At 42.6% G+C, this 15,663-nt stretch overlaps 1 protein-coding gene across 2 annotated transcripts; it reads left to right on the top strand.

Annotated features, from left to right (window-relative positions):
* Positions 1 to 6,512: 6,512 nt before the first annotated feature.
* Positions 6,513 to 15,663, top strand: NIPAL1 (NIPA like domain containing 1). Of its 2 annotated transcripts, none has more exons than XM_042871421.1 (6): positions 6,513 to 6,599; positions 10,293 to 10,556; positions 11,459 to 11,515; positions 11,928 to 12,018; positions 13,150 to 13,310; positions 14,113 to 15,663. In XM_042871421.1, exons 2-6 carry the CDS (start codon positions 10,310 to 10,312, stop codon positions 14,715 to 14,717), a joined length of 1,161 nt encoding a protein of 386 aa, XP_042727355.1. In that variant the 5' UTR covers positions 6,513 to 6,599; positions 10,293 to 10,309; the 3' UTR covers positions 14,718 to 15,663. The 2 variants fall into 2 exon arrangements, with proteins under 2 accessions (XP_042727355.1, XP_042727356.1); XM_042871422.1 differs by lacking the exon at positions 6,513 to 6,599 and adding an exon at positions 6,791 to 6,946.

Below are 15,663 nucleotides of genomic sequence, written 5' to 3'. Positions count from 1 at the left end.
TGAAAAGCTAAATACCATCAACATATCAGAATATCAGACTTAAATCCCTTATTAATTGATTTCTCAAGGAGCCAGCTCCATGTGTGGTTCCCTGAATTATTCCCAGGGAAGGACATGGTTGTTAGAGGAGGATTTCCTCGACCTGGTGATGGATTTTGAGATTTAGAGAGAGATGACAGTGACAGTGGCAGTCACTATTATCCTCCTCCTGAGCAGATGCTTACTAGCCCTTTTGACACGCTGAGGAAATGGCAAATATTGGAGCATACTCTGTCTTCAAACAAACAAACAATCAAACAAACAAACACCTGTTAATAACTGTATACTTGTTGTCCTTTGCTGGCCCATTTTTTTAAATAATGCAGATGCATTTTTTACTGTAAAAACAGTCCTTCACTGGAATAGAAGAAAGAGCATAAATCCAAATTTCCTGTTTATGATCTTATCGTATTGATGAATAATAAGAAACAACTTCAAACTATTGGAGGTTCTTCACTTATCTAACATAATTTTTACATTCCTAGTTCTTTAAAACATAAAAACAAACAAATAAACCAAAACAATAATACCACTAATTGAGTATATATATTTAGTGGAAAATCATTGAATCACAGACTTGCAGGGGCTCAAGACATATATCTTTCTGTAACCAAGAGCAGGAGAAAGCAACACTGCTAGCATTCCTATAAGCCACCATAAACTTTGCAGTGCACATGATTGAGCTGTCTTTCATGAGTGGAAGGAAGACTTGTAGCTTTAATCACAAACCCAAAATGATGCTCAGCACCACAGATCAGCCTCCTGACCAGGAGAACAATTCAGACACCATCTGCTGCTACGACTTTCCAACGCTGAAGATAGTTCATTTTCTTTTCTAAATCCAATACACATTTGAAATTTAAAGATATAAGAAACAAAGTTTTAAATGAAATAATGTTCAACAACAAGTAAATATGTAATATTATGTCCACGGGAACCCAGCTGTACAAATCTACAATAAAATATCAACATAGCAAATGGAGTAAGATGGAAATAGTTCTAGCCATTGTTTCATAGTTGTTTTTGAAGGGCTGAAATTCAGTTCCTATCCCAAACTCACAGGCATTAAAAGAATTTCTGAAGGCCTAGTATTGAACCAGGATTGGTTTGATCTGTCATTCTCACAGTCTTTTGCCTGGTCTGCAGTCTGAATGATCCCAGTGTTGAATGCTGAGCAGCTATTTCATGAGTGGCCAGAACGTGGTGGCACTGAGTGACCAGAACTTACACCTCGACTGTGAATCTCTTGAGCACCAAACTATAATTGTGCCCTTAATGGAGAGCAGATCTGTACTTGGCAGATGTCTTGCCCAGAAGTTTTAGGTGTTCAACAATGTCTATGCTGTATCCAAACACAAACTTCAAAGTAAATTCACCTTTTTAATCTGGTGGAGAACAGTGAGTTTTCTTTTAAAATAACCAATCCTGTAAAGGAACCCAAACTTCCATAAGTTGCTCTTACCTGCTTTACAGGAGAGCTTTTCAGCTCTCAAACATAAGAAGTGGAGCCCCACTGGGCCCAGCCAGTTCCCTATCCAAAACTGAGACAATTCCATCCCCCTTTAAAAGCCAGTTAACAAGTTTCCATTGACTGTGGTGACAATTAGACTAGTTTAGAGTCAATACCTCTTCCCAGGGATACTTTTCATACCATTTGGTATTTCAGTGAAGTAACCTTAACTGTTGGGAGGATGCTTGCACTATTGGATTATCATTGTAGCAGGCCAACTTTAATCTATTTCTGTATCCTGCTTTGTCAGTGTGTCTGTAATTCTTCTTAATCCTATTAAAGCTGTCTCTGGTTTCCAACACTCATAATCAAAACACTTGATACATCGAACATAGGTATTCATACATAAATGCATTTTAACAGAACAGTGCAGTGTCCCAGCTGCACACGTTGTAGCTCTGCAAACAAATGATTGGGTGGGACTGCAGCTGGGGCAGGCTCATTTTCTGCGAATAATTATGTGTCTTTAGTGCTGATGCTATTTCAGCATGCAGTGGATGTAATGTCAGAAAGGCCATAGCTGAGAAGGCTCCAAGGCTTCTGGCTAGTTTAGTACAACTTTACGTAAATACGCAATGAGGAATTCAGAATCAAGAAGTACAGTCAGCACCTGAGAAGCCCAGCGACTGGAAAGCCAGCAGTGCAAGCAGTGTCACCAACAGTAGGTGGCACTGCGTTTTTACTTTAGCTTTAGAAGGGTTCTGGGTGGAGAGGAAAGGACTACACGCGGTTTAAGATGCGCGTTAATGTGTTACATTCGTGGATGGAGATGAGGCTGGGATCTGAAAACACCGGGCAGACTTCCAGCTCAACCTCCTGTGAGCGTGAGGACTAACGAGCACAGAAATAGCACCACGATGGGATCCTATGTCAAAGCTCTTCACTTGTATAGAAAATAGATAATGGTGACCATACAAAAGTGCCCCTAACTCTGAATAGTCTGGCTGGATTTCTGTTTAGTTTAGTAGAATTTTATTTCAGGCTAAAGTAACATGGGAAAGCTGGGCTGATTATTCAGAGTAATTTTGCTAAAATACAGACAAAAGTTATTCCATTGAGATCAAGTCTTTTTATTTAAAAAAAAAAAATCATTAACATATGGTACTGCCTCTGATAAAAGCAGTAGAAAATGCACTGTGGTGAAAATAAACTTGATATACATATTCTTGATTGCCATTTGTTGTAGTATAACAGATAAGAAGACACTCTCTGTGCATTTTTAAGGCACCTTGTACAGGACTAGTAATTTCACAGCAAGCATAGCATTTTGATCCTATTGAACCACAATCCAGAAGCACAGTTTCTTGTACCAGTTGAGATTACTTCCTTTACACGTTGTTCCTACAGGTCTGAACTCCACAGGTTTTATCAGTGGGGCAGAAAAAGGAGGTTTCTGATGACAATTTTACTTATAAATGTAAAATTTTAAAGTTGTCTTTAGGTTGTTCTATTTTTATCAAAAATTAACAGTTAAGATCAGAGTTTGCTTGGCAGTCAGTTTCAGCAAAAACATTCTTTGCATAGGTTACAGAATTTTAACACAACTTTCTTCTCCATTTTCCAAGGAAAAACAGTACAAAAAACAATAACAGCTTCTTGTAGCATTTTCCTTTATTTTCTTTTGGAAAAAATGAAAACTGCCACAGAATTGCTCTGACTGTCAAAATCTGTTATTTTGTACACAATAGGACTGATCTTTTCTTAGCTGTAGCTGGCAGAGGTCCACTGGCATAAGAGGAGATGCACTGATTTATTTGCATTAGCTGATGCTGCAGGCATTGATCTAAATCAGTCACATATGCCATTCCAAAGGGTAAACTCACATTATTCTCCTCTTTATCTCATATGATAAGATTGTATATCAAGACCTTAATTTCTTACCCAGTTGACCTTTACACATCATCCAAAATAAAGAAAAATATATCACTGTTGATAAATGAATCTTACGCACTTTCTTTCTTCCAGGCATTGTCTCAAAGTTCTTTGAAACTTGCTGAGTATGCAGCGTACTATAAATCATCAATGAAAAATATATGCATGAAATTTCAGCGAGACCTGGACAGGCTGGAGAGCTGGGCAAAAAAAAAAACAACCGGATGAGGTTTAACAAAAGCAAGCGTAGAGTCTTGCATCTGGGGAGGAATAACTGCATGCACCAGTACAGGTTGGGGGATGACCTGCTGGAGAGGAGCTCTGCGGAGAGGTACCTGGGCGTCCTGGTGGATGACAGGTTGGCCATGAGCCAGCAGTGTGCCCTTGTGGCCAAAAAGGCCAATGGCTTACTGGGGTGCATTAAAAAGAGCGTAGCCAGCAGGTCAAAGGAGGTGATCCTCCCCCTCTACTCTGCCCTGGTGAGGCCTCATCTGGAGTACTGCGTCCAGTTCTGGGCTCCCCAGTACAAAAAAGACAGGGATCTCTTGGAAAGAGTCCAGCGGAGGGCCACAAAGATGGTGAAGGGCCTGGAGCATCTCTCCTATGAGGAAAGGCTGAGTGAACTGGGTCTGTTCAGCCTTGAGAAAAGAAGACTGAGAGAGGACCTGATCCAGGTCTATAAATATCAAAGGAGTGGGGGGCAGAATGGTGAGGACGGACTCTTTTCAGTGGTGAGTGGAGACAGGACAAGGGGAAACGGCTGGAAATTGCAGCATAGGAAGTTCCGCACAAATGTGTGCAAGAACTTCTTTACAGTGAGGTGACGGAGCACTGGAACAGGCTGCCCAGGGAGGTGGTGGAGTCTCCTTCTCTGGAGATGTTCAAGACCTGCCTGGATGCCCACCTGTGCGACCTGCTGTAGGGAACCTGCTTTGGCAGGGGGGTTGGACTTGATGATCTCTGGAGGTCCCTTCCAACCCCTACAGTTCTGTGATTCTGTGATTCTGTGAACCCACTAACTTTTGTAATTATGTTATAAATTGCCAGTCTGCTGTCTTGGATTTTCATATTTTTTTAACTTTTTTTTTCAGAAAAGAATTTTTATTGTGTTTTGACAGTTTATTGCAGATTTTAAAACATGAAATAGGAGCTATATAAAGAAATGTGTGTGTGTGTGTGTGTGTGTGTGTGTGTGTGTGTGTGTGCACTGCAGCCCAGATATCAAATATTCTGGGCTCCATCAGAAGAAGAGTGGCCAGTAGGGAGATGGAGGGGATTGCCCCCCTCTATTTTCTCCTTGTGAGGCCCCACCTGGAGTACTGTGCCCAGGCCTGAAGCACCAGCGCAAAGAATATTCAGATCTGTTCATCCAGAGGAGGCTTGGATGATGTTCAGAGGTCTGGAGCACCTTTTCTGTGTGGAAAGATTGAAGAAGCTGGGCTTGTTCAGTCTGGAGAAGAGAAGGCTCCAGAAGACCTCACCACAGCCTTCCAGTACTTCATGGAGGATGGAGACCAACTCTGTACATGGGCTAATATTGAGAGAACAAGAGGTAATGATTTTAAACTAAAACAGGGGAGACTTATTTAGACTTCAGAAAGAAATTCTTCACTAGGAGGGCAATGAGGCACTGGCACAGCTGCCTGGAGAAGCTGAGGGTGTCTCATACCTGGAAGTTCTCAAGACCAGATTGGATGGGGCCCTGGGCAGCCTGAGCTAATAGGTGGCAGCCCTACCCACTCAGGGGGTTGGAACTGGGTGGACTTTTTCCAGTCCAAGCCCTTCTATGGCACAATCTATATTTCAGTAGAGAAATAAGTGTATCTCAGATTAAATATTCTCTTCCTTAATTAAAAATACTTCAACATCCATCATCTACTAAAGGAGCTGGCTGATGGAGAAATATACCTACAGAAGTATTAACCACATTGTTCCTCAGTATTCTGCTGGGGACCACAGTGAACACCAGAACCACAGTGAGCACTCTGCAGAATGGTCAGTTGAGCTGCTTGCAGGAGCAACACTTAGTGAGCTTCAGTTGCTGTGCAGGAAACTGGGAGCACGACACATGAGAGAGCCATAGGCTAGTTGCTTCTGTTCACCCACCTCTGGGCAAACAGCACCAGAATCTGCTACCTGCCTATGGAACAAGTGGCAAAGAACAGCATGGGCAACATGTTGCATGCTTTTTGTAGTTGCATGCTCAAAATGCTCACCTCTTCTCCCAGAAGTGAATAGGAACAAAGTAAAATTAGAGCATCGTTAAATCATTTGAGCTGGGAGGGACCCTTAGAGATTACCTAGCCCAACTGCCCTGCAATGGACATCTACAGCTCAATCAGGTGCTCAGAGCCCCATCCGGCCTGTCCTCAATGTCTCCAGAGACGGGCTTCCACCAACATTCTGGGCAACCAGTTCCACAGGCTCACCATCCTTATTGTAAAAAATTTCTTCCTTATTTTCAATCTCCTCTCTTCCAGTTTGGAACCATTTCCTCCAGTCTTACTACAACACACCATGAATGCACCCCTGGAAGTGCTCCAGCAGGTAGGTCTGTATCACTCCTGTACTGAGGGCTCGGGGTGAGGCCTCACCAACACAGAGCAGAGGGGTTAGGATCACCTCCCTCGACCTGCTGGCCAAACTTCTTTTGATGCGGCGCAGGTTAAGGTCGGCTTTTTGGGTTGCGAGGGCACCCTGCTGTAGCAGAAATGAGAGAGCCGGCCGGATGCAGCAGCTGTCCAGGGACGGGCAGACACCGGTCCGGTCACGCCAGGACCTGGGCTCGCAAACGACGGACGCGGCACACGAGGCGTCCCACGGGCCGCCTCCTTCGGGGCGGGACGGACAAGGGACAAACAAGGGCCAGGTAAGGGACCGGGCGGAGCCTCCGCCGCCGCCACCTCCTCCCGCCAGCTGCGGAGCCGGCGCTGGGCTCCCGCAGGCGCAGGGCAGCCACGGGGCGCGATCGGTCAGTGCTGCGCGGGGCTCCGCCGCTCGGTCCTGCGCGGGGGGTGCGCGGCTTCGCGCGGCTGCGAGACCGCCGCGTTGCGCGGAGTTCTGAATAAGAAGCGGCTCGGAAGCAGGAAACTCTGCTGCTGTGAGCAATGAGCATCTGTCCCTCCACCACGGGGCTGCTGCGATGACGGCTGCTTTACTCCGCCGTGAGGTCACGCAGGTGCTGGCCGGGGGTTGTGGCGCTGGGAGGGCTCCTGCCGTGGGTGGGCGGTGTGAGCGGGGGGCGAGGAGCGCCCGTCTGCTGAAATGGTGGTAATAATTCGCGTGTTTGTCTTTCGGGCGCTGTTTTGTAGCTGTAAACTCGCTTTTCAGTTTCTTTTGTGTGTTTCTGGGAACGCGGGTGTGCCGGGAAGCTGTAAACCGCACGGTCGGGGGTTAATAGGGATGGGCTGGCATCTCCCCGAGTGGGAGAAGTGGGTACGGCTCCTGCCAGCGTGACCCGGCCTGGGAATGCAGCGAAAGTGGACGGTTATGCATCTGGTAGAAGCAAATGGCTGTTGGGATGAGGTGGGAGCGGCATGCTGGGGGGAGGGGGGGTGAGGCTGTAACTGCCAGCCTGTGGGACACGGCAGTCACTGGCTTCTGTGGGACTGCAGCACTGCAGAAAGTTACACTGGGTATGAGCAGTGAACCCTGCCTGTCTGCCACCTGTCGTCAAATGGCACTCGGGTGGCTGAGGAAACACCTTATCAGGAAAACAGTCAGAAGTGAATTGGTGGCCACCTCCAGCTCTGGATGGTTTCCTGTTGCTATCAGTCTTGAGTCAGAGCTCCCAGCGTTTATTTCTGAAGGAGCAGCCCTGGTGACTGTTTCACGTTGACATTTGGGAGTGGGGAGGGGAAACCAGCTTAGCTACAGAAACCAGGTGCTGTGTGAACCACCTTCCTTGGGAGCCCATTGACTCTTGCAGCTTTTCCAAACAACCCTTAAATTGTTTGCAATGGGCCACAGAGACACACCAGGCTCCTTTTTCCACCTCTCCCTCCATTCTTTGAGCTGCAGAATACCATCGTTCTTTTGCAAGTGGAACAAATGATAATAAATAATAAACAGTGGCCAGAGCTGCTCAAAGTGGCACTTCTCAGCTGGTAGAGGGGACATACCAAAGATCCAGGCTCTCTTTGTAAATGTGGGCAATGATTGGGTTTCAGAAAGGGGTGGCAGTCACTCAGTGATGTTCTGCAGGTGTCATGATGAAGTTTTCATTATTAAGTGTCATACAGTCTGATGGGGAACAGAAAACTGAAGAACAAGTAGTAGTATCATATAGAAAGGAGTAAGCTGCCATTTTCAACAGGTAGACAAGTGCACCATTCACAAAAAAAAAAAAAAAAAAAAAAAAAAAAAAAAAAAAAAAAAAAGAGAAGAGTGTTGTTTTCTTCCCTGTAAAAACACAGCACACTGGCACACACACAAAAAAAAAACATTTACAACCTTGGGTTGTTAACAGACCATATTTATGAAGAGTTTTTGTGCTTTCTTTTAATTAAAGGCTGCTGCTGCCTCTCAACACAAGGCCTGCAGTAGCCAAGTGGTGTTACAGCCTTCGCCAGTCCTGTTTAGCATCATTGTAAGAAGTTAAGCAATCCACTCGATGTTTCATTCCTTTTCTCTCTCTCTCTCTCTCTCTCTCTCTCTCTCTCTCTCTTTTTAATGTTATTTACTTTGCAACTTTTTCTTTGATCCAGGTACCTCTAAGAAACAAAACTAAAGCCGTGTTACTTTGCAGATGGAAAAAAATACTGTAATATTTGTGAATTCTCCTTTCCTGAAGGATTTTTTTCAGATAATCCATAGAGTGTACAAGAGCAGCTAGCCATATATCCAGGTTTTCTTGGATATACATTTTTTTGCCAGATGGCAGTTGAGAAATCCAAAACTTTTCTGGGTTTTCTGGCCACTCAGCAGAGGAGTAGCTCTGGCCACGTTGCAGACATTTAGGAAATCTTCAGTGTGCCTATGGCACACATTCTGCAGAGGTGACCCGGCCATTTGCAGGAGCAGATGACATATTCAGGTCATGTTGCATTTGCGCTGTATGCAATGACAACACGTATATAAACAGCTGTGTGGGAAATCCTGGCTGTCAAAATACATCAACCCTAACCTGACACTGAGTTGTTTGTTTGTTTGTTTTTTTTACTGATACAAAAGAAACTCAAACTGTAATGGAAACTTTTATTTCTACTGTCTAAGTAGATCAGCTCACCCAGTTTGATTAAAGTTACATGTTTTAAAATCACATTCTGCTACCTTTCTTCTGCGTCATGTCTCAGATTATCTTTGTTTTCCCTCTTGTTCATTTACAAGTATTTGCTGCAGAGCAGCTAATGCCTCTCATAAAACATATTCAATTCACTCTGTGACAAAGCAGATTGAATAGCTTTGTTCTTGAGCCTTCACAGTCCCACAGCAAATGGGAACAAATCCGTACAGGAGTGCTCAGCAGGGTGTGCTGCAGCCAAAGACCACCCGAGTTAGCTGGCAGGCAGTAGGTCTCGGGGTAAGGGAGCAGGAGAGAGGAGCATGAGGCAGGCAGGAGGACATGACCTAGGAGCTCTCCAAGCTGGGAAACCATGGTAATACTTTACACTAATACTTTGGGATTTAAAGATATTTTCCGGTACAGATGCAAATCTGTATTTCTTGTTCCTGTTTCTTTTCTTCTATCCTATTTCTTTTGGATTATTCAGTTGCAATTTCTAGAAATTGCATGATTTCAGAAAAGTAGTATCCTCATACTATGAATTAATGTATTGTAACTGCAGGATTTTAATTTTCACCTGCAGTATATGGGCATACCCATCCTGTGCAACCGTTTTTATAAAAGTCTGACTTAGCAATTCAAACCAACTTCTGTTAGATAGAAACTCTCTTGGCAAGCAAGGAAATATGATTGCAGAGCCTGAAAATCAAGTGGAATCTTACAGCAGTGTGTTTGCTTCACTGTGTGGCACAGGACACTCTAGAGCAGGTGTTCTTCACTCCTTACTTGTACACGGTGGTACCTCTTAGTGTCAGCATTCTCAGCTGCAAATGAAGATACCGAGAAGCTGTCAAACTTCATGCCATTTTTAATTCTTCTGATGTTTTACATTTTCCTTCCTAAGCAGTATTAGGTGAATTATCCAAGGTTAATTATTGTTAATAGTGTAATGAAGTAATTCTGACACAACATTAATACTTCTATAGTTTAGGTAGGAGGAGACACAGAGGCACGTCCTTTTCTACTAAATATCCAAATGTTTTTTCAGTTGAAAAAAAGAAAAAGTATATTGGTGCCATTAGTAGGATGATTCCTTCGTGTGTCATTTAATTACAGGGGAAGCACAGAAAACAAAATGATTTGTTTTATTCAATGCTTTCTGTAAATTACAAGAGACTAAGCTTTTGTACTTATGTTAAACTATAAACTGCTGATGTATATCTTAGCAATAAAACCTTTCTTTCAAAAAAACAGACTGTCCTCAAAAGCTGTTTCAGCCTAATTGTATGATCCCCACTACGTGTGTGCTTTAATAACAAAAAACTGGAACTTCTGCCTAAACTGCTGTATGATGTACTACTGGTGCTCCCCCATGCAAAATAATTCCTCCTTTTGTTCTTTTCTTTTTTCATGGATTTGGCTGTGGGTTTGTGTTCTGGAGACGGGATCTGTGCACGGAATAGAACACTTTATTGTGAGGTTTCAGGTTAGCTGGGACAGAACTGTATGTGTTGTGTGGATTTTGTGCTGACACCAGGATCTATCCGTAGGGCCAGAGGGGACATGGAAAGGAGCAAACAGCACAGGGTCAGGCACTTTCAGAGCTGTGCCTGGTGAGTGAACAGCTCTCCCTGCTTCCTCCCTCAGGTGCTGTTTTTGGGCTCATGCCATCATATCTACCAGGCCCGGGGCCAGGCCTTCAGTGGGGCCAAATCCCTCCTTCTCCCCTCTCCCCTATGGATGGGACTTTTAATGAAACAAGCCTGAGGCCTTCTAAACCTGCAGGAAGCCAGTACCAGCCCTACATTGGCCTGGCTCTGGCAGTCAGTTCCAACATCTTCATTGGATCCAGCTTCATCCTGAAGAAGAAGGGCCTCCTGAAGCTGGCCACCAAAGGAGTTCCCCGTGCTGGTAAGCAGCGTTCCTGCTGGGCATGGCTTGATGGTTCCAGTACCAGTTATGTTAGCACTGCCATACAACTCCTCCGTGACAGCAGCCAGATACCAAATGAAGTTCTGCCTTTGTTCTAATCTTCAAGAAGTCTTTATTATTTTTCCTTAATTTTTTTTCTGTTTCCTTTGAGATGGGAAGTTGTGAAATGGTCATTAGATCTCCTGTATTCTTAAAAGCCAAAAGTGGAGTGAGCTATAGAAGTATTTATCATAAGAGCTTCTACAGATAGTACAACTAACTTCCATTGATGGCAGCAGATGCAGAACTAGAAATGTGTCAAGAGGTTTAAAAAAACCTCTTCAGACTGACCTGATAATTCCCTTTACGGCATTTACATGCACAGAGGTAGCGGTTATTCTTTTGTTTGTTGCATTTATTGCAAGATCTGTTATTTCAGAGATTTCACTTTTCACTTGAAAAAATGATGTAACTGAACGCACAATTTACTTACATTTTGTGCAAAAATTAATGCATGCAGTGACATTTTTCTTTCTAATTTCTTTCGATTTAAATCATAAGCAGAGTCAAAAGGCAGATCTCTGTATAAGAATATACTGGATCTGACCTGGGAAGGTACTTCAAAACATTTGTTAAGCTCATCAAGAATCTTAGTTGACACTTCACTTTTTCTTGTCACTTTTCCTCGGTGTGAATTAGTCAAAACCATTTCTCACAAGTCATAAAGCAGCAGAGTGATTAATAAAGATGTGAGTCAAATTCAGACAAAATATTAATGTCACATCCAGATAACAGGATGTTTCTATACTCTATATGATTTGATCCAAATGTGAAGCTGTGCTTTTTTGTTAAAATAAGGTGATTTCTCTCTTCTAAGGTGAGATTTTTTTCCCCATTTCCAGGGCATGGTGGGTATTCCTACTTGAAAGAATGGCTTTGGTGGGCTGGACTGCTTTCAAGTAAGTCACCCTTTATCTCTCAACTATATATAAACGCTGCATAGAACAGTTCATTTTTAACAAATTCATTCTCTATTTTTTCACCCACCTCAGTTAAAAGAAATATCTTTGCAATCACCTTTATGACTGAAACAATTCTGTTATCTATTTTGTTTGCTCTTTGGGGTTCTTTGCAGAACAACAGCCTCTTCTTTATCATCTAGTCAGAAACAATATGGTTGAATCTGTCCAGCTTCTACACATTGTCACTGTTCCTTACAGGAAGGTGTAGGCAGCGCAGGGCTGTCCTGTAAATGCCTGCCTTCAGCTTTGTCATCGTAGTCATACTGCACACAGTACTTAGGGGATATGCATATAACTTTCTCCAGTCCTTACTTCCATTGTGTTCATCCAAATGTTCTTTCTTCTGCAGTGGGATTGGGAGAAGCTGCAAACTCTGCTGCTTATGCCTTTGCACCAGCAACCTTAGTTACCCCTTTGGGTGCACTGAGTGTTCTCATAAGGTCAGTGCAAACTGGAAGCAAACTGATCATTCACTGCCTGAGGGAAAAATAATGTCTTTGGTTAACAGCAGATAATTTTAACAAGAAAACTGAAGGGCAAATACAGATAAGAAAGGCTTGTTTTTCCTCAGCAAGGAGGATCCCTTGATTATTTGGAAATTAATTTCCTGGGTAGAGGGAATGAAGTCTTGTCTCAAAGACTGATCCAGTCTTTGCAGCAGCCTTCCACATATTCCTTGTGTGTTTCTTACCAGCATATACCTGGTATACAGCTGATGCACAGTGTTAGAAGGCTGCAACTTATTTCCTCCTAGAGAAATGACACTTTCCTAAAAAAACCCACCTTATTCTGTTTCTCAGTATGGACAAAACTTAAGAAGAAAATACGGCATTCTCCCCTTAAAATGTTTTCAAAAACGTTTTTTGTAATAGAAGCATAATTTTATATCAAGACTCACTTACTACGCATTTTTGGCAGATTCACACTAATCACCTGGCTGGCTGCTGCCCCTCCTTTCATGCAGGTGGCGATTTTTCACAGAAAGCTTGTGAGAACTTAATGTCAATGCAAAAAATAACTGAAATTTGATCAACAGGTTGAAAAACTGTTCATGACTACATCAGTACGCATGTGGCTATGCCTAAGGTTGTGTGTAATTCTTGACCATAGCCACTCTTTGGTTGCCTTTTTTGGGGTCATGTTATCCTTAGGTTAAATCTTAATCCTCTAGAGAGCTCAGAGAGAGATGGTGAGGAGCTGTCACGTAAACTTGCTTGTGTTTGTTCTCATGGCAAATGGAGTGCTTTAAACCATTTTTATGAGAAAACAACAGCTCACATGATCAGCTGTGAGTGTCCGAGGGCTCTGTATAAGCAGCCCATACCTCTGACCCAGGCAATCACTAATGACAAGTTCCTTAAGAAATTCAGACCCTTCAACCTAGAGGGATCTGATCAGAGTTGCTAAACTCCCCTAAAACTTCAGATTGACCTTTGTTGTGCAAAACTTCTTGTAATTTGGTTGTTTCAAGCATGTTTCCCCTATATCCAAATTCAAGAGTCTTCAAGTTGCTCATATTACAAAGTCTCCCATGTCTGTTGGACCTGAACCTTTTATTTCTGTTTTGTCAGTGCTATATTGTCATCCTACTTTCTGAAGGAGAAGCTGAATATTCACGGCAAGTTGGGCTGTGTTCTGAGTGCTTTGGGTTCTACAGTCATGGTTATTCATGCCCCAGAGGAGGAGGAGATCACCTCATTGGATGAGATGGAAATAAAACTGCAAGATCCAGGTCTGTACACTTAAGCTGACATATATCATGGCAGACACATGACAGATTTTGATGTGCTCTCCCTTCTTTGGATCTGTTGGTGAGTGAGTGGATTGGGATATCTAATCAGAACATCCTGGCTGCAGAACTTTCTTAGGCTGATTGTGCTAGAAGCCCAGAATCCCTTAATAAATGCGTGAGCACAAACGGGTTCTGCACACGTACCGTATTTCCCAAAGATGCAGGCTTAAAAGCAGCTCATCTTACATGGCTTCTTGCAGATTATTCGACTAAGAAATGATGCACTGAGTCTTCCTGCCCTCCAGCACGTTGAGGAGTTCTGAGGCTCTATACGCCAAGTTACTTCCACTTAAAATAAATCACAGCTTTAAATAAGGTTACTTTCAACCAGTTCTTAACGTACTTCATTTGAAATGCTGTTCAATTCTAAGTCCCAATTACTACCTTGCTCTAAGTAAGCAGTCGTTCATACTAATTCAAACAAATATCCTTGAGGTAGCCCTGGAGTACACTTCAAAGAGAATGTGTGTTTGAGAAGCGGAAGAATTTCATATGGATGAGTGTAGCATAGGACAAAATGAGCTAAATTCAAGTTAGTTCATGAGTCAGCTCATAATTTAAAAGCTCCTACAATCAAAAATTAAACATATAGTTGGCATTTTAAATACAAAGCATGTATTTTGTGTTTATTTCAATGCACTGAGTTTGTGCTCCAGTTCTTAGAGAAATTGACTTGAAGTTGAGTGACTTTTAGCATGTGTTTGAACATAGTCTGATATTTCATCTTTCCTCTTTCATACAGCGTTTGTTGCATTTGCTGTTCTCCTAATATCTGTTGTCCTCGTGTTGATTTTCATTGCGGCTCCACGGAGAGGTCAAACTAATATACTGATCTACGTTTTAATTTGTTCACTTATTGGTGCCTTCTCTGTGTCATCTGTCAAAGGCCTGGGCATTGCCATTAAAGAAATGCTGGAGTGGAAGCCAGTTTATCGACATCCCCTGGTTTATGTTTTGGTGGGAATCCTATTGCTCTCAGTCAGCACCCAGATCAATTATCTCAACAAAGCACTGGACACATTTAACACATCTCTAGTGACACCTATTTATTACGTGTGTTTCACCACCACAGTGGTGACATGTTCCATCATCCTGTTCAAGGAATGGAGTAGTATGGACCTGGATGACATCCTTGGGACCCTCAGTGGATTCTCCAGTATTATAATTGGAATTTTTCTATTACATGCTTTCAAAAACATAGATATCACCTGGAGCCAGTTGATGTCCAGTGTTACAAAAGAATCATCATTGCCACATTGTGAGTATGAAACCTCTCACACTTTACTGGAAAGCATGGAAGACCCAGCTGTGTTATATGGGGAAGACAATGTTTTATTCAGCCAATGAAACTCTCAAGTGACAGCTTCTCATTCCACTGTCATGAACTGCAGACTTACCTGTATCTACCAGACCGCTCTTCGTCACTGCTATCCTCTGGAAAACTGCCTGTAAAGGCACACTCCTCTGTGTGCCAGATGTTGGTAATAATGAATTAAAATGTTCAATAATTGACATGAGGGACAGAAACCTGGTGGTTATAATATGTCAAGAAGTGAACAAGTTTGTCTATTTTTTATGCAACATCTCCTATTGGAGAATTTTAGCAAGAAAGGATTTTTTCCCACATCTTGGGCTGTTCAGGGTGATGCTTGCCAGAGATTTAGCAAGAGAGCTGGATTATTAAAAATGACTTCTGATCAGCTGAGATATATATGCCAAGCAGAATCTCTTCATAAAGCAGGCTGTGTAATGTGCAAGCAGTGGAGTAAATGTTGACACTTTAGGTTCCATTGTTCTGTGAACAGAAAGCTCACAATTCTTCTGTAGAAACAAAATGGTTGCTACAGCTTGCAGCATGCTTGCACACGTGCTTGTGTTGTGCCAAGTTTAATCCCGATGCCAAAGCCATGCACCTCCTTTCTGAAAGGTGTTCATGAAACTTCTTACTTGTTAATGACTTTTATTTTAGTGAGGATTTAGAAGCTATGAAAACCTGAGAAGTGGCTCTAGGGATACTTGAAGTTATTTCTAAACTGCAAGCATCTTTTTTTTCCACTTGAATAGGTTTGTAATTGACATACGTACAGGAGGAAGTAGTAATTGTACCAATCACCTAGACATTATTTCTAAATCCTTGATTAGATGAAGCAGGAATTCTGTATTTCCTACTGGACCTGCTTATCTACTTTTATGTGTAAATAACATCTACTAGGAAAACAATGTTATTTTCTTGCAATATCAGAAAATCAAAGTTGATGCTTATTTCCATGGTGTACAAGAACTCAAAAATGTT

The sequence above is a fragment of the Lagopus leucura genome, unplaced genomic scaffold (assembly GCF_019238085.1).
Source record: "Lagopus leucura isolate 7727_CA_CO unplaced genomic scaffold, USGS_WTPT01 Super-Scaffold_100004, whole genome shotgun sequence".
In the NCBI taxonomy this organism is placed as follows: Eukaryota; Metazoa; Chordata; class Aves; order Galliformes; family Phasianidae; genus Lagopus; species Lagopus leucura.
Note: the sequence above shows the minus strand (reverse complement) of the source record. Positions and strands in the feature narration are given on the sequence as shown.

Excerpts from the sequence above, each read along its gene's own strand:
- NIPAL1 (XM_042871421.1), top strand. The coding sequence starts at position 10,310 with ATGCCATCATATCTACCAGGCCCGGGGCCAGGCCTTCAGTGGGGCCAA. Across the intron at positions 10,557-11,458 it reads CAAAGGAGTTCCCCGTGCTG|GGCATGGTGGGTATTCCTAC; the intron begins GTAAGCAGCGTT and ends CCCCATTTCCAG. Across the intron at positions 11,516-11,927 it reads GTGGGCTGGACTGCTTTCAA|TGGGATTGGGAGAAGCTGCA; the intron begins GTAAGTCACCCT and ends TTTCTTCTGCAG.